At 33.9% G+C, this 22,992-nt stretch overlaps 1 protein-coding gene across 3 annotated transcripts in view; it reads left to right on the top strand.

The window, feature by feature from the left end:
- HYCC1 (hyccin PI4KA lipid kinase complex subunit 1) overlaps window positions 1–22,992 on the top strand; it is a 132,898-nt gene that overhangs the window by 80,793 nt on the left and 29,113 nt on the right. The window contains exons 11-12 of one of the 3 annotated variants that reach the window (XR_003208580.2): window positions 13,172–14,702; window positions 18,048–18,130. Coding sequence is in view for 2 of the 3 variants with exons in the window: in XM_025873005.2 (XP_025728790.1) it covers window positions 13,172–13,746 (575 nt within the window). In the remaining variant the exon portion in view is untranslated. Of the gene's footprint in view, window positions 1–12,081; window positions 12,378–13,171; window positions 17,946–18,047; window positions 18,131–22,992 lie in introns of those variants that run through there. The other 2 variants (XM_073898948.1, XM_025873005.2) reach the window with 2 other exon arrangements.

The following is a 22,992-nucleotide window of genomic DNA, read 5'->3' as shown; positions in this document are numbered from 1 at the left end:
CTTATCTTGTTTACTACTCTTCCACAGTGTGAATTCCCTTTACCCAATGACCAAAATACTCCTACTCTAAGATACTTATTTATCTCCACAGGTGGGTTACATTCTCCCTTTTTACGGTAGTCTTGGTTTTCCTAACCAGAGCAGTATTTTTCACTGTTACCTGTCCTGTTGAATTAAGGTAATTTGAATTAAGATGGAATTTTCCATCTTTGTGATGCTGATTCCTACTTTGAACACCTTATTTATTCTGAGCTCTCTAACCAACACTGGCTTCTTGTGGGGAAGATAGGTAACTTCGTGATAGCTGTTAAATATATAGACAATTCTCAGGTTATAATGGATTTTTAAATTTGTTTATATATAAATGATATTTATTCCATTTATATATTATATAAATTTTAACAAAATTTAATTTATTTATACATTAATTTTTGCAGAAACCACGTTAAAGGGTTTGTAGATTCCAGGGTGACCCACAAAAGCCTTTCATTCCATAATGTTTCTGAAGCATAGGATGTAGGTTTAGTTTATGACTGTGTGAAAACTGTTTCTTGATTTGATGAACCTCTACATTGTTTCCTGTTCCACCTATATCCTTACCACTCCCTTAGTACACCAACCCTCCCAGGAGGAAGGATTTCTTCCCAGATGCTGAACTGTATCACACAGTAGGAACGTGGAATATGCAACTTTTTTATTGTTATGTTAATCACCATACATTACATCATTAGTTTTTGATGTAGTGTTCCATGATTCATTGTGCATAAAATCCAGTGCTCCACGCAGAACGTGCCCTCTTTAATACCCATCACCGGGCTAACCCATCGGAATATGCAACTTTAAGACAGTGATAATGAGAGCTGGGGAAGGAAAGGGACAGGAAACATGAGCTTTAAGGAATATTTCTTTTTTCCCCTTGTCTCTTTGTTATTTCCAGTTGCCAGGAAAGAAGAAAGCTATTGGTCCTTTTTTCTTTCCTTGGGTCTCTCTCCTTTTTCTTTTCTTTTTCTTGTATTTATGTCTTTTTTAAAAATTGAGATATAATTGACATACATTATATTAGTTTTGGGTGTACAACATAATGTTTTAATATATGTATATACTGCAAAATGATTACTACTCTAGAGTCTACCAAGTCTAGTTAACATCCATTGCCACACATAGTTATACATTTTTTTTGTGATGAGAACTTTTAAGATCTACTCTCTTAGCAACTTTCAAATATACAGTATAGTATTATTAACTATAATCACCTTATATCCTAACATCCCCAGGACTTACTTATTTTATAACTGGAGGTTTATACCTGTTGACTATCTTCACCCATTTTGCTCACCACACCCTGCCCCCAACCCCTGCCCCTGTTGTCTGTATCTATGAGCTTGGTTTGTTTGTTTGTGTTCTACATATAAGTGAAATCATATGGTATTTGTCTTACTCTGATTCATTTCTCGTAGCATAATGCACTCAAGGTCATCCATGTTACTGCAAATGACAGGATTTCCTTCTTTTTTATGGCAGCGTAATATTTCATTGTATATATGGCACATTTTCTTCATCCATCCATGATAGACATTTAGGTTGCTTCCATATTTATGTCTATTTATTGCCTGTCTCCTTTTTTCTCCTTTTTCTAGCCTATCTGGGGAGAAGAGGGAGAGGAGTAAAAGAGGCTCTCCCATGGAAGCAGCCAAGCACAACTTTTTTTGTTTATTTTCTTTCTATTTCTTTTTATTATTAAAGAATATAGATAATTAAACCATATGAACATATTAGTATCTTTGCATATCGGAATCACCCAAAATTACCCATGCTAACAAATACATTGAATTGGAACAATTAATCACATATATTCTTTTATTTGTAGCAGAAAAAACTTATCTTTACAGCAAAAGCCAGTTGATATTTTAGTGATTTTAAAACTAATTTGGAACAGTTTTTATTTCTTACATTAAAATTTTTTTCCGAGCTCCTCTAGAATGTATCACAGATCTGCCATTCTTTTAAGTCAAGAATTATCCAAAGTTTATATTTTAATAGAAAGTATTCTTTTGGAAGGTAAAAAACTAATAGCTTTAACACTTCCACTCATGTCAGAACATATAGTCCTTGCCATGGTCTTATTACTATTGAATAACAACTCAAACTTCTAGGATTATATTTTGACCAGTTTAATTGCTTGGCCCTGTATTTATTATATGATAATAATAGTAGACTTTATTTTTTAGAGCAGTTTTAGGCTCACAGCAAAACTGAATGGAAAGTACAATACCCATATACCCTCTGCCCTCTCCCCCCAATACACACATATATCTTCCTCCACTATCAACACTCTGCACCAGAGAGTTACATTTGTAAGGCCCTGTAATTTTAATTTTGACCAGACAATGTATCCTCATATCAACTAAAGAGGGTGGCTTTTAAAGAAAAGTTGGTTTCTACTGAGATACTAATTTAGAGACATGTTTGACAATTAGTATTTTTGCCCAATTTTCCCCACTTCTCACTTGATTATCTTAATATTGTACTGACATGGCTTAACTTAATGGTGTGTTTTCAAACTTTTTAAACTTTGTGTATAAATTTCTGAGAAAAGTTTAATGACTTTATGATTCCATGCCAATACAAATGGAAAATGAATTTACAATGTAGAACTGCTGCTTTTGACTTTTAAGGGTCATAATTTCAGAATTAGTAGTTTTATTTATATATTGCTAATTCTTTTAAGCATACCGTGTTTCACTTATTGTATATTTTTTAAACCTAGATTTTCAGACCACCTAGAGATTGAGGGGTATTTAGAAGTCATAATTTGAAGGTAAAATGCAACTAGGAAAGGATAATAATAGAATAAACGTTTAAAAACCATTACGGTAAGGGAGGAATGAGTAGATTATGACCATAGCAAGAATCAAAATGAAAATTCCAATAGGAAAAGAAGATAAAATAATGAGATAATTTGGTAATTTTTAAAATTAATAACAAAAATGCAATTCTATTAAAAATAAACAGAAATAGCTAAAAGGAAAACAAAATATTTCTCTACAATTATGCCTCAGTTCTATAGTCATTCTTAAATGTTACTTCTAAAAGCTATCTTCATCATCTACCATTTCAGCTATAGCCCTTTTTCTTAAATCCTTGAACGATTGTCTACCACTTCAAGGTTCTGTTATGCAGTCTATACTTATTTATCTCCTTGTACTTTTTCCATTCCCTCTCCTCTTCCAGAGCAAATTTAATTGCTATTTTTTTTTGTCTCCCCACCACTACCACTATTATGACTCATTCTTCCTCTACTTTTAAAAAAAAATTACCTATACTTGGAACAAGGTAACCAACTTTTCTCCTTTCTTTTAAAATACTTGAAATACCACTCCTTTGTTCTGTAAAATCCCCTAATTAAGTTATGGTTGCAAATAATGAAGGCTTATAATTTTTGCCAACTCATTATCTAATAAAACGCTTATCTAGTGAAATCCCAATTCTTTATTACTGCCTACCATTCTTTCTACCTGCGCATTTATTTGTGAGATAATGAGGCAAGTAAGTGAAAGCATTTGGTATGCTTTAAAGTATTTATTACATAAAGGCTGATTGTTAACTCATTAAGAACTATTTAATTTGGGCGCCTGGGTGGCTCAGATGGTTAAGCGTCTGCCTTCGGCTCAGGTCATGATCCCAGAGTCCTGGGATCGAGTCCTGCATCAGGCTCCCTGCTCCTTGGGAGCCTGCTTCTCTCTCTGCCTCTCTCTCTCTCTCTCTTTCATGAAAAATAAATAAAATCTTCAAAAAAAAAAGAACTATTTAATTTGTTTTATTAGCTACACCGTAATTGTATTCTTGATAAGCTTTCATTAGCTAGCTTGCTATTTGAATGATTCTGTGATTGAGCTTTTTCATAAAACACTGTTTTTGAAATGTATAGTTTGGATTTTCTCAATTTGAGATAAACATTTAGTTTAAGTTAGTATCAGACACAAAAGTATGAATGTGTTCTATAATAGTAACAATCAATTAGTAATTTTTTGGTAATTTTTGTAGCCCTGAAGTGTAGTACCCTAATCTGACATTTATATTACCATTACAATCAGGATTTTTTAGAAGGTTGTTTTAATACCTGTTTAATACCTCTCAATCCCAAATTAACATGAAAATAGAATAGATTGAATTTGTATTTCTCACTTATGTATTGTTACAACTGTTTGCAACGGGTAGGTATCAATAATAAGAACAACATTTATAAACTAGATTCTTTGAATTTTGCCCTACTTTTGGTCCTGGCATTGTTAAATGGTTTATTTTTATAACACTATATTTCAATACTTTGACTTAGGGGATCCAAGAGTACAATGTTTTAAGTAGTAAAAAAAAAAGTAAAATTAAGAGCTACACATTTTTAAGTCTTCAACTCAATACAAAATAAGTACCCTGAGAATTTTAGAGTATTCAATTAATTACATGAAATGTTTAAGTGAAAAATCAAATAAAATAGTTTACATAAACTAAAGAAAGTGAAGTTTCATGTCGTTATAGCAATTTTATTGCATTTTCAGCATTAAGTTTCTATTTAAAGGATGCCGTGATATTTAAATAAATTTAAATGATTACAACAAAGTTCAAAGAGACCTGTGATTATGTTATTTTAAAAATGATGAAAAATATGATTTATTTTAATTTGCTTAAGTGGTTTAATACTAACTTATTAGATAAGAAAAGAAAATCAACAGTAAAAGATGCAGTTCATGTTGGAAAATAATTTATTGATTTAGAAATCATTGATTATTGATTTGGTTATTGATTTAGAAAATGTTAATAAATTTATATTACATAATAACCTATTGATGAAACAATATTACTAACTTTCTTTTGAACAAATCTGATTATGAGGTGTATTTCAGTTAAATATTTTAGAAAATATTTATATGTAAATATTTCAAAACACATAAGGTAGTCTTTTCCTAGATTCTGCAGATGAATGTCATAAGTCTTGAGATGGAACATTTATTTTGTGAATCTGATTTTATGACTTTATGAGAAAAGTGTCAGTTGAGAAACAAAATTGCTAATAGTTGTAAAAGCATTTTGAAAAACACAGAAATCATAATTTTAAACTCAAGTGTGGCAAACTTTTAAGAATTGGCTGTTAGAATTTCACATCTGCAAATAGAAATGCATAATACTTACGTTTTTATTTTAAAAGTTGTCTTACTTGTTAAGGAAATTTAGAAAAAATATCTGGCAGTTTTATAAAAAGGTTTAAATGTTTTTAGTATCATTTTGAGAAGCTCCATTATTTTCAGATTCTAAAATGCTATTTGAGGAACAAATTTTCCTTTCCCAATATAGATGGTAAAACATTTGGACCAAAAATAAGCATTTCCTTCTGACCAAAGTTAGCATTGCATGAGTTTTACCTAGCACTCTTGATATGGAACTTTATACTCATGGAAGACAAAATAAAATAGGAAATATTAGATGACTCAAAGAAAAAGGACATATTAACCAGCACTAAAATATCACATTGTCCAATTGATACATATAAACATTAAATTAAAGAGGAAAGTCTCAGAATCTTGGCTTAGCCAACTTTAGAAGAAAACAAAACAAAACAAACTTAGTTTATTTCTAGGTAAAATAAAGTAAAATACTTTTCTACATAGAGAAGCAAAATATTTCAGATTATTGATCTTATGAGGCAAAAACATTTATAAATTATTGTGTTATACATTTTTTTTTAAAAGAGGTCTTACATTAAAGAAGAGTTTTTTGCTATGGTTAAGGAATTTATTATTTATTATTTATTGTTACCTATCATTGAGCACTACCCTTCCCCCTGCTCCCCAACCACCACCTTTGTAGGAGCATTTGTTACATGTTGCACACAGAAGAAATAAGCTTTTGTAGATAGTTTTGTAATAAGCTGTTTTTGGTCTGACTGTGAGGATCTTTAATCATCATGAAGGATTCACCAGGTCCAGCAGTATCCATATGTTGCAAATCTCAAAGGGATTTTTTTTTAAACTTGAGACTTTAATAAAGGTGACAAAAGAAGTTGTTGAGAGTGACTGAATCCACCTCAATAAGAACTGTATCATTTTTTTACATACACAACAAAAGCTAAAGGTGACTGATCTTGACTTAAGGAAACTGGGAATAGCTCCTAACCAGTATGTTTTATAAATAAAACACTCTAGTCTGTATTGTGTTTTTCTTTGTGCCCCAAGCTGCTGTTTTCTTACCTGGAAAGTCTACTTCTGGCTTCAGGACTTGTATTTCTAAGTCTTACTAAGGGTTTGTTAAAGTCCTTGCTCAGAGTGCAGCCCTTTAACTTGGGGGTCCTTTCTTTGGGTTTCTAATCCAGCTTTGATTTCCTCTGATCTACCTTGCAAATTACTGGCCCAGGCTGTAGATTGTTACAGTGCTGCTGTTTTTTTTTTCTGACTTAGGACACACTTCATGCTCAGTATTTTGTGTTACACAAATAGGATTTCTGTTAATAAGAAATGCTAATAAAATACACACAGTTTATCTGAGTACCTGTCATTGGCTGTCCCTTGCAATCAGAACAAAAGCCAAGCTCTGTACTTCGGCATAAGTGCCCTAATGATATGATATCTTGCCTATCACTTTGACCCCACTTGAAGACCTCTCTCACCTTTCCTTCTAACCCTTCAACACACTGAGCCATTTCCATTTTAGGGGCTTTGTCCTAGCAATTTGAGATAATTGAGCTGAAATTTGAATGATGAGAAGGTGACAGCTTGAACTGTCTTCTTCCACATCATTGTGTAGCCAGTGCGTTATCGTCATTCAGATCGCAGCTCAAATGTCCCTTTCTCAAAGAGGTCTCCCCAGACCACCCATCTAAAGTAGACTTTCTCCCTTACCACGCTTCTTACTCTTTCCCATTATACTTATTTCCTTCGTTGCATTTTCCACTATCTAAACTTCTGTTGTTTCCTTAATTCCCATACTGCAGTGTAAACTCTGTGAGGGCAGGGTCTTTGTCTGTCTGGTTGGCCATTGTATCCCCAGCACCTAAAACACTGTCTGGCATATAATAGGGGCTCAATAAATAGGAGTTGAATGCATGAGTGAGTGAGTGAATGATAAAGAAATTTATAATATAGACTGAGCAATTCATTCCTGCTTTTTTTGAAAAACAGTGTAACAACATAATAGTAAACTGGGTAGAGGGATATTCACTTATAATCACAGTACTTAAAGAATTATCATTTTACAGGTTTTTCCCATATGTGTATGTATTTTTCATAGTTGTGCTCTATTTAAAATTTTTTGATGTTTTATTTTTGTTCAGTTAATGTTGTCAAACATTTTCCTAAGTTCTCCTAGTAAGACCAGTTGTTTTAAAGGCTACATAGTACCACATTGAGTTGATATTCCATTGTTTACTTAACCATTTCCTTAATATGCCAAATAATTTGTTTCTAACTTTTTGCTATTATAGATAACACTGCAATGAATAGCTTAATGAATATATATAGCATTTTTATTCCACTGAATAGGATAAATTATAAACATAAACTGGATTAAAAGGTATTAAGTTGTTCAGATATATTATGACATTTTAAATATTTATATCTTATAAATTGTAAAAGAATGTGTTTCACTTTCTTTTCTTTTAGAGTTTACTCTAAAATACTTTTCATAATGTCAAAATTGTATGATGCAGACATTTAAGGATTAGATTAATTTTTTTAAAGCTTTGTCTTATTTTATTAATTTCACAAAGGAATTTGTAAGTGCCTTATATCATAACGATTTACCAAGTAGTCTTTCAGAGCTGTGTAAATTCTATGAATAAATAAATTATTCCTTTATTAAGTTTCACTTTTAGTAAATAAGGTTGCCATAAAAGGAAAAAAAAAGCTATAGCTAGAATAAGGAGTTTCATAAGTGATGTAACTGAATAGATATTTGGGATTATAAAATTACATATGAGGGAAATCACAACTTTTCATGATCAGTTTTAATGATATTTGCAATTTGTTTTACCTTTTTTTCTTTTTCTCAAAGCCAGAAGAAATTTTATAGGGAGAAATGATTTGAGTGCCTTTGAGAAACAATTTGGAAATGTCTATTAAAAAAGTATTCTTTAACTCTCCTAATTTCTCTGTGTGGAGAGGTTACCTGTTTATAGAGGTCATACAAATAAAATATTCTCTGAGACGTTTCTCTTTGGATCTTTTTTGAACTTTTCGAATTATTTGAAGTCAAATGTAAGTATTGTTTTTATAGGTATAGAACAACCATGACACCTTTTGCATAGATTTAAGTTCAAGGCTTTTGAACAGATTCTATTTTCTTATACATTTATATTCCCTTACAACATCTCCTCTATAATTTTCTTAAAGAAAGATGAACTTTTTCTCCTTAGCTATGTTATCCAGAGGATAGCATAATAAAAGAACTGTAGATTTAAATATATATATATATACATATATATATGTATATATATATATAGGGCATTATTAAGCATTTTACTAAACCTGCATTTAGAGGTGGCTACTTTGCTTTTCTAAAACAAAGACACTTTATTTTCTCTGCCATCTAAAAATTATTATTAGCATAAGCTGTATATTATTTTTTCCTTCTTACCTAGTCAAGTAACACATTCCCAGATTACCTTTCTCATGTCTTCTCCATGTTTTCTCATCTTCACTTATTTTAATAATTTTACCATGTAACAGGAAATTCATTTAATTTATCAGACAAATTTTTTATTGGGCACCTACTATATGCAAACTACTTTTTCAGATATTAGGTATGCAAGAATGACCAGAAAATCCCTGCCCTTGTGGAACTTACATCTAGTGGACAAGATAGAGAAATAACTGTAGTTTAGAGAGTGATTAAGTGCTAAGAAGAAACAAGGTAGGGAAAAGAGTTTATGAAATATGGAGGATATTGAAACTTGATGGGATGACCAGAGAGGGTTTCACTGAGAAGGAAATTTTTGAGAAAAAAAACCTGAAAGAAGTAAGGATGTGAGCCATGTAGGTAGCTATGTGGGGAAGAGTATTCCAGGCCTAGGGAATAGTAAGACCGGTAGAAGGTGTGTGTGGGAAGATTGGGTCACATATCAGGGAAGAAGTTGGAGAAATAATAGCGACCAAGATCATGTAACAGATGTTTGAGTTATATAGTTACCTTTATTCTGTAATTTTCCTGCGAATTATATTTGTTCTTTCTAGCTCTATACAGAATCAGATGCTTTTCTTTTTATAAATTTACCTTACTAGCTTAAAAATTTGCCATTTTTACCATTTTTGAGAGTGATAACATACATAAATTAGTCAAAAATTTGTGCTTGTGGGGGGGCGCCTGGGTGGCTCAGTCTTTAAGCTTCTGCCTTTGGCTCAGGTCATGATCCCAGGGTCCTGGGATCGAGCCCCACATCGGGCTCCCTGCTCAGCGGGAAGCCTGCTTCTCCCTCTCCCACTCCCCCTGCTTGTGTTCCCTCTCTCGCTGTCTCTCTCTCTCTGTCAAATAAATAAATAAAAAATCTTAAAAAAAATTGTGCTTGTGGAAAAACACATAATCTCATTTTTCTACTTGCCATTTATTTTTATAATTTAAAAAAATTTAGTATCATTGTTTTGGGGGCTGCAGATCTTGACTAGTATCCCAGTACATGTGACTGGCAAATCCCATTGTCTAGTGCTGCTTTATATATTATTCCTCTTGTCATTTTCTAGTTTTTCTTGCAAAATTTTCATCATTGCAGCACCATTTTAAATTAGTAATTTTCACTAGTGTCTGTTTAAAACTAAACCCAATTTAAAAAAGTAAAACTAACCTTGAGAGTTATTGACCTATTTAGGTTTTCTTGGAGACTTTTATCTGCTCTTGCTCTCTATTCAGCCAAAATAAATTATTTGCTTTCTATGAAAAGACCAGGAATCTAAGCAAATAAGTTAAACCTAATTGAAGGATGTCAGAGTATATTTAACTCAAAGGACTTTAATGAATTGAAGAGTTAGACTTTGTAATACGTTAGAATGGACATTTGAAGTAAAAAGATTTTGCTGTTTAGCCCACCCACTGAATAGTTGGTAGCTCTTTCTGAACTTCAGTTTCCTTGTCTGTAAATGGGAGTCAAATTGCCTACTTCAGAGAATATAATTGAAGAATATATACGAACACTTTAAAAAAACTGTTTAGTACCATTCAGTGTAAGTAGTGTTGTTTTCTATTCTATTAGGCCACCTATGCTTATCTTTTATGTTCATTGGCTTTGTTATGTCTGGATAATTTACACAGCTTATAATTTTTTTTGCACTAGATGGTCCCTTTAGTAGATCTTTTGTGAAACTGCTTCTGTGAGGTAAACGGACAAGTCTTGCTTGTCACCCAACAATGCCGTGGTGATTTTACTCTCAGTTCCAGTGGCCTCTGGCATTCATCTCCGTTAGATATTTACTTGCCCTCACTTTGAAGATAGCTATTAGCAAGGGGACATAAGCTTTTTGGAACTTTTTAATCTCATTAAACCTCTATTAGAGGTGATACTACCTCACCAACATCCTTTGGCCTGTTTAGGAAGTAAACGTTTCATATAAAGAACCTTCAGCCAAATGTTTATGAAACACTAAGTAAATGGGAAATTATTAGGCCAGCACATTGACCCACCAGCCCAGGGCAACATGAAGCTTTGGGGGCCTCCTGAAGTGCATTTTGCTGCTGGGTATGGAGTACCCAGGGCATTCATGATTTTTGCTTTAATTAAAGTTTTCCAAAATTTGAAAGAATTCGAATAGAGCAGTGGCTCCCAAACTTTGCAACACATTAGTCACTGGGAGCTTTTAAAAGTCCCGATGTCTAGGTCATACCTCATACTAATTAAATGAGAATGTCTAGGGTGAGAGCCAGGTTATCAGTAGTTCTTAAAGATTCCCAGGTGATACCAATGTGTAGCAAAGCTTGGGAAGCCCTTAGGAGTATGTGGCTCTGGCCTCTTTCTTTTACTACCTATTCACATGCTTAGCACCATGAGTGAGAGCTTGATAATCCTATCATGAGAAACATTTGAAAGTAGTAGGTAATATCTCGCAAGCAGATTTGTGTTCTACATTTTTTAAGATATATACTGTTTTACATAGTCTTATGTTGTTTTGAACTTTAATTTTCATTATTGACCCATGGTAGATATATTCATGTTATTTTTCCCATTATTACAGATATTTCCTTGTCAATTTTAAATAAAACCATGCTTTGTGATTTAAGATACAGAATAAAATAGCTACAAGTATTAACTAGTTAGGAGTTTCATTCCTTTATTTTGATTATAATAGCTGCTTTCAGAATAAAGGACCAACAGCCAAGTTGTTTTTCCAGGTCCATTTTTATTTTTCTCCAGTTTAGTAATGAACTGTTGTTATAAGCTGGCCTAAATTTATGGTATGAGTTTGAATCTGAAGGAATAGACTATTTAATTGTGTCACAGCTGCATTAATATTTACTAATACACACAGTGATTGGTGTGTGAGACAAAAACTGTACTTGCAGCAGTACTAACCGTGATATTATGAGTGAATAATCATTTCCCCAATGTCATACTTCATTAAGTCAACCTCATTGTAATCTAATAAAAAAATAGAATTTTAAGTGTGCAAGGGGAATTCTTAAGTGTCTTGGTTCCTAATGTTGACAAAAGCTAGAGTTTTGGCTGTACTTCCTGGAACATTTGCCCAAGGCTTGACCTAAGTTCAAATGGTCACAGTGTTATCTTAAAAAACAATAGAAATTCTATTTTGATTGGTAAAAAAAATTTCTGTTTCATGGTCCGTGTCAAATATGTGTGTGAAAAAATGCAGAACATGAATTGATGCTCTGTGAGTTTTTTCATTGTCATTTAAAATTAAAGAACACCACCCTACTGTCTCCAGTGCTGTCAGAGTGATGTAAATTATGGAAATTACTACAGTGCAGATATTTGGCTTAATTCATAACATTCAGTCGTCCAGTTTTTGTTTTGGATCTTTTGTTTTTCTTGTTTTGCATTTTTGTTTTGTTTTGTTTTCAGCCATCATTTTGTCTTATCATCTTCAATTCTAGAGCAACCTGACAACAGTAATGATACTACTGAATTGGGCATCCTTGTCATTCCTGAGATTAGTGTCACAAATGTGGCCGGAGAGAGAACCGGGAATGGGGAAAAAGGCAGAACACTAGGAGAGATTGATGCTCAGCATATACAGGGTGTGCAGGAAACAGCCACAGATCCTAGAACTGAGAGCAAAGGCTTGCCAGAGATCAGGAGGCAAAAATCTGTAAGAAAAATGATGGAGGATGGAATAAACTCACCTGGCAGAGTGCAGTTTTAGCAGGGCACTTTCTAGCTGCCCTCCAAGGTATCTCATGGCAAGGGGCCACTGCTGCATGTCTTAAGCAACAGTTGCACAGTCACAAAAATTTTGCATGTCATCTAATAATCAAAATGCATGAATTATGCACCACAATTTCTCAATGATCTAATGCTCTTTGGAATGGTCATACCTGTATTTTCTCTGAGTAAATTGTTATGAAAACTAAGGCAGAAAATTACTTCCAAAATAATTTTCTGCTTATGTTTTGAGATCTGAAATTATTTTTTTATCTTTGTATTTTTGCCATCTTTGGATTTGAAGGATAAAGTATATAGAATTTTAACAAGTTTGAGCTCGTGTTATAGTCTTTTTTTTTAATCTAAGTAAAATAATCTAGAACGTAGAATGCAACCTTTAAAAAAATCTTTAAAATATCTTAATATCATTTTTCTTTAAAGTTACTTGGTAAGATCTTTGATTTTATACTGCTTTGCTACTGGGGGAGAGTTTACCCATAGTTTTTCTGTGTGGTATTTTTCCTAATTATTTCTGATCTTTTGCATGAATAGTAAGAGAATTCTTTCTAAAAACACGGGTCGGGGGGGCTGGTTTATGGCATGCTTTTTGTTTAATACACTCTAAATTACTCTTATTTGGTTACAATGAACTATTTTTCTATTTTATAGACTGTTTTGATTTATCCTTTGATTTTGGTCTATAATCTGTTGCTTTATGTAATTGTGCTAAAGTTTAAAGTATCACTGATTTGCTATTAACCATGAAACAAGAATTATTTAAAATACTTCATATTAATTAGTCTTTATTATTTCTTTGTTTAGGAAATGCAGAATTAACAGGTCAAGAAGAACTGATGGAGATATCTGAAGTTGACGAGGGATTTTATTCCAGGGCTGCGTCTAGTACCAGCCAGTCCGGTTTATCAAACAGTAGTAACAATTCTAGTAACAAGACAAGTGTAGGAAAGACTCAGAGACGGTCAGCCGGAAGTAAAACTGGAGGAAAAGAAAAAGAAACTACAGGGGAGTCTTGCAAAGATCACTTTGCCCGAAAACAAACTCAAAGAGCCCAGAGTGAGAATCTTGAGCTTCTCTCTTTGAAGAGACTGACGTTAACTACCAGCCAATCTCTGCCTAAACCTTGTAGCCATGGTTTGGCTAAGACTGCCGCAACTGTGTTTAGTAAATCCTTTGAACAAGTCAGTGGTGTCACAGTCCCACATAACCCATCATCTGCTGTTGGCTGTGGGCCTGGGACAGATGCCAATAGGTTTTCTGCTTGTAGTCTCCAAGAAGAAAAGCTTATTTACGTTTCTGAAAGGACTGAACTTCCAATGAAGCATCAATCAGGTCAGCAGAGACCTCCTAGTATTAGCATTACTCTGTCCACAGATTAATTTGTAATAGTTTTCTCACCTAACCAGCAAATCTAGAGAGACGACTTTGCTTCTTTACGACAGTGCCCAGGGTCTGTCTCATCCCTATTCCAGACAGGACCCCTGATGTCTTAAATTCTGAAGGCTACCTTGACTTTATGAAGGGAATAATATGTAGGTTGCAGTAAGTTGAAATATGGTTTTGTTATTTCTTGGATGTATTTTCTCCCTTGATTTTAGTCTTTTTTTCTTTCTTATTTGTTTCTGTTGCCCTAAGATTGTCAGTGTAACAATACATTTTGGCAGGTTGTCTGATCAGATTGGTTACATCTCATGAGAGGTTGTGAGTTCTTATTTTTTAATAACTCCTACTTTGGTAGTTGTATGTTTGGCCTTCAGAGTCAAAGGGAATCTCCATGTATGGGAACTGTTTCTGAAAGAAGGAGGCAGAGGTGCAGCTCCGGGAAGTCTCCAGCTGACATGCAGCATGGCAGTCTGAAAAACAGCCACGTGAGAAAACAAAAATGATGTGTATGAAAAGTGTCTGATAAAAATGTTTATAATCAGATTATCCTTGAGATTAGTGAAATTGTTGATATAAAACACTGGAAAATGCCTACTAACTCAGTACCTAGACTATTCTATAATTCCAGGGGTGGGTAGAGGAATTTCTGTTGTTGTCTTTGGAACATTTTTATATCAAAAATCAGATTGCTAGTAGATGTGTTGTTTTGAAGTATTTGCTCTGGATTTAGCAAGTGAAAATCCCCTTTAGTTCCTAAAATGTAATAGGCTATGAAGCTCATTTACGCTGCTGCTTGACTTTGGAAACCCTAGGTAGTTTGGTTTCTCATAATTCAAAGCACACATCATCGAAGACTTCCTGGAAATCATTGTAAATTGTGCAACACAGCTCTCAAGATACCAGTGTCAACCATATAATACTGAATTGTTTGTCGGCAAATGAAGGATATTAGGTAAATTTTTCATCTATAAAATGTCATGAAAGAGAATATAGAGAAATATGGACAAAGGACATTTATACATTAACTAATTTAGGTCATTTATGTTTGTGTTCTTAAATTTAGAATTATAAAATGTGAAAAAAATTCATTTTTTTTGTGAACAGGCCTAATTTAAATATTCTTGTAATGATAGAATAATCAATGTAGTTGCCCCCAACCAAAAAATAAAAATGAAAAAGGCAATATGGCAGAAGCTAAACAAACTTGTTTGTAGCTATGGAGAACTATGTGGCCTCTAGATAGATGTAAAAGTTTGGTGTTTGCTAGTGGTAGTTGATTTGGCTATGGTTGAGGTTCCCTGTAAATCAAGTATACTTAACTAATAATTCAGAGGGAGAGAGAGAAAGCAAGGCTGAGGATAAGAGTAAGTTGACTGGGAAGGAAGGCCTAGGGAGCCGTTCCCTCTTTGTCTCATTCACTGTTATTACACAGTGGCTTCCTTATTTGCAGTCCCTAGCTGTGGTCACACAGAACATGCTAGTTTTCCTTTTGTGCCTGCTTATGCAGAGCTCAAATGTGAGAAATTTGTATGTCCTGAGGAGTGCTAAAGCATACACTATGAATGCAATTTTTACAAAACTGCTTTGGCTACCATTTTAAATCTAATTCTTCAAAAAACACAAACTAGTTTTCATTCATTAACTCTGACTAGAATATGGTTTTTAATATAAGTGAATTTGAGTTTTTTAGTTCCAGTAATAGAAATGGAATAAGATCTATTGACATAAATTGTAGCAGGAAAAAAAAAAAGAGACAACCAGACAGTGAAAGTTGATATTATATTAATTTAACAGGAATCCTGTGTACAATTTAAAATATTTTAAAATGTCACTGTGAATTTCCTATTGTCTTTTTGTAATTCTTTAACAAAGAATTTCCCCTAGGCATGTAGCTACTAACAGTATTAATAGTCTTAAGAACTACTTTAGAAGATTGGCTTTTTAAGCAAGTTAAGGTGCTTAGGAAACTTGTAGAAAAAGTTTGAGGAAACAGGTGACACAAATGAGAGATCAGATTTTAATCATCAACTGCTATAATGGATCTTCATTTTGGTATTATCCTAGATCATTGCTACTCCTATAGTCTGAGGACCAGTATATTGCATTGGCATCACTAGGCATCTTGTTAAAAATGTAGAACTTCAGAGCCACCGTTGATCTACTGAATCGTAATCTGCATTTTAACAAGATCCTCAAGTGATTTTTACGCGCATTAAAGTTTGAGAAGAGAGTATTAAAGTACAAACAAATTACTTACCTAGTATTTAGAATTCTTAGTGATCTCACAACCCTAGATCAAATATGTTAGATAATAAATATTATAATCTTCATTGTTTTTAACAGCTAATGAATTTTTAATAGTGTCTGTAACACTTATTAGATCCTCTACTTCTAAATTTTTAATGATTTTTCATTTTTACAATAAAAATATAACATTTTGTGTTTTTCTTGTTAACTATAAACAGAATCAGAGCTATGGATGCCTACAATTTTAGGTATAAAAGGGGTACCATCCTTTTATACAATGCACAACAAATCTGCATGTGTCTATTCTTTTAAAAACTCTGAAGACTTACTCAGTGGAGTGGATCTGAATTTATGCTTCAAATAATTTGCACCAGTTGATTTTCTGGGGTGTGAAGTTATGTTAACAGTAAAATTATTTATAGTACCTTTGATACTGTTTCAAATAAGGATTATACATTTGAAAATTTTTATAGCAATTATAAATATTGGATAATGCTAACTTTGGTAGCAATTACAATGATCCCTATTGCTCTCTTCCCACTCATCTCTCCATATTGAGTTGGAGTCACGTTTGTAGGTTGTTTTCTCATGAAGATCCTGATGTAGCCATTTGGTCACAGATCTCCTACATATCCAGAATAATACCCTTTACCACAGGAAGGATTCCACCCAAAATGGGTCCTTGTACCCTATACTTCAAAGGATCTGAACAGAAATTGTAGTTCCATTCCACATTTTAAGCCATTAGAGGTTCTTGAAATTACCCAACCTCTCACTCTTCAAATACCCAACTACCTGAGGTATTCTAATGAAGCTGGGTCCCAGCATTTGCCTTTGGAATGAAGTGGGGGAGAGAAACAAAGTAGACCTTTCAAGAGGACCCAGGACGAGTAAGCACCCCGGAACCCCTTGTATACCACCATGGAACTTTTTAAGGCAGGTCTGTAGACTTGAAGGTTAGAAATCCTCAGTCCTTAAATGATGACACAGTTTGCTTTGAATAAGCAATATTTCATTGCCCTTTTCAATTATGAAGCAACTGCTTAGCAAACATTATTCACATAAAAACAAAAAGTTGAATTAAAGGGAAATATATTTTTTAAACCAAAATAGATAAAAATGATCTGAGTTCTAAGGGGTTTTGCCGATTTTGGAAGAATAAAATTAAGATGTTAAAACCTTTACATTTAAATTATAGAGAAAAAAATGTACTCTGAAACATAATTTTAAACAAATATTTAAAATAAGGCTGTTTAACATTTGAGTTTATAGGCACAATAAATTTACACTTTATTAAAGGGAAGCACATCAAGGAATCTTTATGGTAAATAATGTGACTGAAAAAAATGTTTTTAAAAAAGCCATTAAAAAGAAGAATAATTTGATGGGTACATAAATTAGCATTGTAGATAGAAATTAATGTATAATAGTGTATTCCCAATCTTTGGGTGAAAAATGAAAACTCTCTATTTCTTTAATTAGCATGAATTTATACTTTTAGATTAGTTGCTTAGTAAAATTATACTTAATACTTTGAATTATTCACATTTGTTTAATTTGTTAAATTCTTTATCAGAACTTAAATACATTGTCTTCTGTACTTTGTAATGTGTGCATATCTAAAGAGACTAGCAGTGAACATTTTGGAAGATGTTTTTGTTGTTTTTTATAGTAGATTTCTAGAGTACCTGTGTCTTGACATGAAGTTTCTATTAGTAAACTCAAGATCTTATTTTGCATACCTTTGCTTCCTCTTATGTGGAGTTTTTTTGTGTACCTCTTATCTTCTAATCATGTAGTGATACTAATCTTTTCATAGTAAATATACTTGTTTCTAATTGTATTCCTAGAGTTTACATTCCTAAGAATAAACTATGACTTTGCATATTTTTATGTGCTCTCTACCTTTTTAAGGCTATGGAAATAAACTGGAGTTTAGTTTTTTGAAGTTTTGTATCTTTGTGTAAATGTTGTCCATATGCAATACTTTATACAACAGTGTTGCCTCTTGTTTTATTGAAATAAAAACTGAAAAAAATATTTTTTCCAGATCATTTTACTCATTAAAAAAATCATCACAAATTTTTGCAAAAGTCATGATGTGGAGGAAGAAAGTAAAGGCAGAAGACTTAGGTGAGTTGAGCCATTGAGAACTTTTGGGAGTAAGCCATAGAACAATGACATCTCATTTCTGGCTTTGTTTTACCTGGCCCAGGGATAGGAAGTGTAATAGGTCCATTGGTGTCCATTCAAAAGAAAATGAGCTCCATGGGTCATGAGCCATTGACGCATTATTTATCATAGTAGAAGCACAGGCAAATTTAGATAACAATGCTTTGCCCTTTTATCTTTAATATGAATCTTTATCTTTTGAGTGCAGAGATTTTATACCCCTAGTTCTTAGCATAGGACTTTTTGCACAGTGGGTATTGAGACATTTAAGGAATGAGTGTGTAAGGTTGATATTAGTTTTGGGAAAGAATGAAGGATAGCAGCTCCAATATATTAATATATTACTCTAGGAAATCTCTGTGGCATAACTTGAATTGCTTTACTGTGTGTGCTTAGAAACAAGATCCTCTTAGGAACTTGAAAAGAAATTCCTGGTGTGTAGTTGATTGTGTATTTGGATAATTCCATTTTATCTAAGGAGCTAATAAGTAATTTGGGAAATGTTTTCTGAACTACTGTTAGAAGAGTATTCATAGAGAACCACAACAGTGATTTTGTGAGCAGTATGTTAGCCTTATGAAATACACACTCTTGTAGTGACTTTGGTAATCCCAATAAATGGTTGACTCACCTCATAGAATCTGACTATGGTAATACCAACATAATTATTTTGTAATTATTAAGAAAGGCTTTTACAAACAATTCTAGTCATTTGCTAATTTTCCGTGCATTGTTATTGTGGTGGTGGTGGTTATACATAGCTAATATATGTAGTGAAAATTATAGTCTCATTTAATTTTCAAAACAATTCTATCAAATGAGTAGAATCCCCATTTTACAAAAGAGGAAACTGAAGCTCTGGGGGCAGGCAACTTGCCCAAGGTCACCTAGCTGCTGGGTGGCAAAGCCAGGGCTTGAGCACACGTCTTATGACTCTCACTTTCCTTTTATATTACTTGGTAAAAGGAGGTACTACTAGATACTACATAGTGGACATATATTTGAAATTCATCCATCCCATCTGTCTTAAAGGTGATAGAGTTAAGTTTCAGTGTAAAAATAAAAGTTTTCCAAAAGTAAATTATATGTTTTGTAGAACTTTAGATAATTGTGTTTCAGTGGTACACTGAATGCTGGTTATTCTATTAAAGACATGACAAAAAAGCAAATTAAGATTTTATTTATTTTTTTACCTGCCAGATAGATAAAGATGAAAAAAGTTGATACTAGTATCGTATATGCGTTGGAAAACATTAGTCTCCGAGATAATTGACAGGACAATTAGTGTAACTAAGTTGGTGAGCAATTCAGCAAGATCTATCAAATTTTAAAGAGCACATACCCTCTGACCTAGCAATCCTACTCTTCTATGTCTATTCCATTCTTTATATTCTACAGATATTTTAGGGTAAATGTGTGAAGGTATTCATTGCAGCATTGCTTATAATAGCAAAAAAAAAAGGCAATCTAAATGACTATTAATGAGGCCTGGATAAATTATGGTACATGCATATCGTCAATATGATGTAACTATTAAAGATAATGCAGATCTCTGTGTGATGATTCAGAAAGATTATATAATATAATGTTCCCTGAAAAAAATATTTTATATATATATATATATATATATATATATATGTGTATGTGTATGATCCCATTTCCATAAGAAGTGTGCGGAACATTTAATATGGGTATTATTTTTATATGATATGTTTCTATATGTGTATATAGTGTATATATATATATAACATATATACATATATATAATATGTATATAATACATGTGTGTATATGTATAATATATAATATATACATGTACACAAACATATGTTTGCTGCTTTGCAGGGAGGAAAGTATTATTTCTTTTTTTTTTTAATTTTATTTTATTATGTTATGTTAGTCACCATACAATACATCATTAGTTTTTGATGTAGTGATCCACACTTCATTGTTTTTGTATAACACCCAGTGCTCCATGCAGTACGTGCCCTCCTTAATACCCATCACCGGGCTAACCCATCCCCCCACCGCCCTCCCCTCTAACACCCTCAGTTTGTTTCTCAGAGTCCATAGTCTCTCATGGTTCAACTTTCCCTCTGATTTCCCTTCATTCTTCTCTTCCTTCTCCTACTGTCCTCCCTGCTATTCCTTATGTTCCACAAATAAGTGAAACCTTTCGATAATTGACTTTCCCTGCCTGACTTATTTCACTTAGCATAATCTCCTCCAGTCCCATCCATGTGGATGTAAAAGTTGGGTATTCTTCCTTTCTGATGGCTGAGTAATATTCCATTGTATATATGAACCACATCTTCTTTATCCATTCATCTGTTGAAGGGCATCTCGGCTCTTTCCACAGTTTGGCTACTGTGAGTATTGGGGTGCATATGGCCCTTCTTTTCTTTTTTTTTTTTAATTTTCTTATTGGTATGTTAATCACCATACATTACATCATTAGTTCTTGATGTAGTGTTCCATGATTCATTGTTTGTGCATAACACCCATTGCTCCACGCAGAATGTGCCCTCCTTAATACCCATCACCAGGCTAACCTATCCCCCTACACTCCTCCCCTCTAGAACCCTCAGTTTGTTTTTCAGAGTCCATCGTCTCTCATGGTTCATCTCCCCCTCCGACTTACTCCCCTTCATTCTTCCCCTCCTGCTATCTTCTTCTTTTTCTTTTTTCTTAACATATCTTGCATTATTTGTTTCAGAAGTACAGATCTGTGATTCAACAGTCTTGCACAATTCACAGCACTCACCATAGCACGTACCCTACCCAATGTCTATCACCCAGCCACCCCATCCCTCCCACCCCCCCACCACTCCAGCAAACCTCAGTTTGTTTCCTGAGATTAAGAATTCCTCATATCAGTGAGGTCGTATAATACATGTCTTTCTCTGATTGACTTATTTCACTCAGCATAACACCCTCCAGTTCCATCCACGTCGTTGCAAATGGCAAGATCTCATTCCTTTTGAGGGCTGCATAATATTCCATTGTGTATATATACCACTTCTTCTTTATCCATTCATCTGTCGATGGACATCTTGGCTCTTTCCACAGTTTGGCTATTGTGGACATTGCTGCTATAAACATTGGGGTGCACGTACCCCTTTGGATCCCTACAATTGTATCTTTGTGGTAAATACCCAGTAGTGCAATTGCTGGATGGTATGGTAGCTCTATTTTCAACTTTTTGAGGAACCTCCATAGTGTTTTCCAGAGTGGCTGCACCAGCTTGCATTCCCACCAAGAGTGTAAGAGGGTTCCCCTTTCTCCACATCCCGGCCAACATCTGTCGTTTCCTGACTTGTTAATTTTAGCCATTCTGACTGGTGTGTGGTGGTATCTCATTGAGGTTTTGATTTGGATTTCCCTGATGCCGAGCGTTGTTGAGCACTTTTTCATGTGTCTGTTGGCCATTTGCATGTCTTCTTTGGAAAAATGTCTGTTCATGTCTTCTGCCCATTTCTTGATTGGATTATTTGTTCTTTGGGTGTTGAGTTTGATAAGTTCTTTATAGATTTTGGATACTAGCCCTTTATCTGATATGTCATTTGCAAATATTTTCTCCCATTCTGTCGGTTGTCTTTTGGTTTTGTTGACTGTTTCTTTTGCTGTGCAAAAGCTTTTTATCTTGATGAAATCCCAATAGTTCATTTTTGCCCTTGCTTCCCTTGCCTTTGGCGATGTTTCTAGGAAGAAGTTGCTGTGGCTGAGGTCGAAGAGGTTGCTACCTGTGTTCTCCTTTAGGATTTTGATGGACTCCTGTCTCACGTTTAGGTCTTTCAACCATTTGGAGTCTATTTTTGTGTGTGGTGTAAGGAAATGGTCCAGTTTCATTCTTCTGCATGTGGCTGTCCAATTTTCCCAACACCATTTGTTGAAGAGATGGTCTTTTTTCCATTGGACATTCTTTCCTGCTTTGTCAAAGATTAGTTGACCAGAGAGTTGAGGGTCCGTTTCTGGGCTCTCTATTCTGTTCCATTGATCTATGTGTCTGTTTTTGTGCCAGTACCATACTGTCTTGATGATGACAGCTTCGTAATAGAGCTGGAAGTCCGGAATTGTGATGCCACCAGCTTTTCTTTTCTTTTTCAACATTCGTCTGGCTATTCTGGGTCTTTTCTGGTTCCATACAAATTTTAGGATTATTTGTTCCATTTCTTTGAAAAAAGTGGATGGTATTTTGATGGGGATTACATTGAATGTGTAGATTGCTCTAGGTAGCATTGACATCTACACAATATTTGTTCTTCCAGTCCATGAGCATGGAACATTTTTCCATTTCTTTGCATCTTCCTCAATTTCTTTCATGAGTATTTTATAGTTTTCTGAGTACAGATCCTTTGCCTCTTTGGTTACATTTATTCCTAGGTATCTTATGGTTTTGGGTGCAATTGTAAATGGGATTGACTCCTTAATTTCTCTCTCTTCTGTCTTGTTTTCTTGTCTTGTTGTTGGTGTATAGGAATGCCACTGATTTCTGTGCATTGATTTTTATATCCTGCTACTTTACTGAATTCCTGTATGAGTTCTAGGAGTTTTGGGGTGGAGTCTTTTGGTTTTTCCACATACAGTATCATATCATCTGCAAAGAGTGAGAGTTTGACTTCCTCCTTGCCAATTTGGATGCCTTTGATTTCTTTTTGTTGTCTGATTGCTGTGGCTAGGACTTCTAATACTATGTTGAATAGCAGTGGTGAGAGTGGACATCCCTGCCGCGTTCCTGACCTTAGGGGAAAAGCTCTCAGCTTTTCCCCATTGAGAATGATATTCGCTGTAGGTTTTTCATAGATGGCTTTTATGATATTGAG

This window comes from Callorhinus ursinus, unplaced genomic scaffold, assembly GCF_003265705.2.
Source record: "Callorhinus ursinus isolate GAN/ISIS: 27379988/994484 unplaced genomic scaffold, GSC_fseal_2.0 scaffold12, whole genome shotgun sequence".
Lineage (NCBI taxonomy): Eukaryota > Metazoa > Chordata > Mammalia > Carnivora > Otariidae > Callorhinus > Callorhinus ursinus.
Note: the sequence above shows the minus strand (reverse complement) of the source record. Positions and strands in the feature narration are given on the sequence as shown.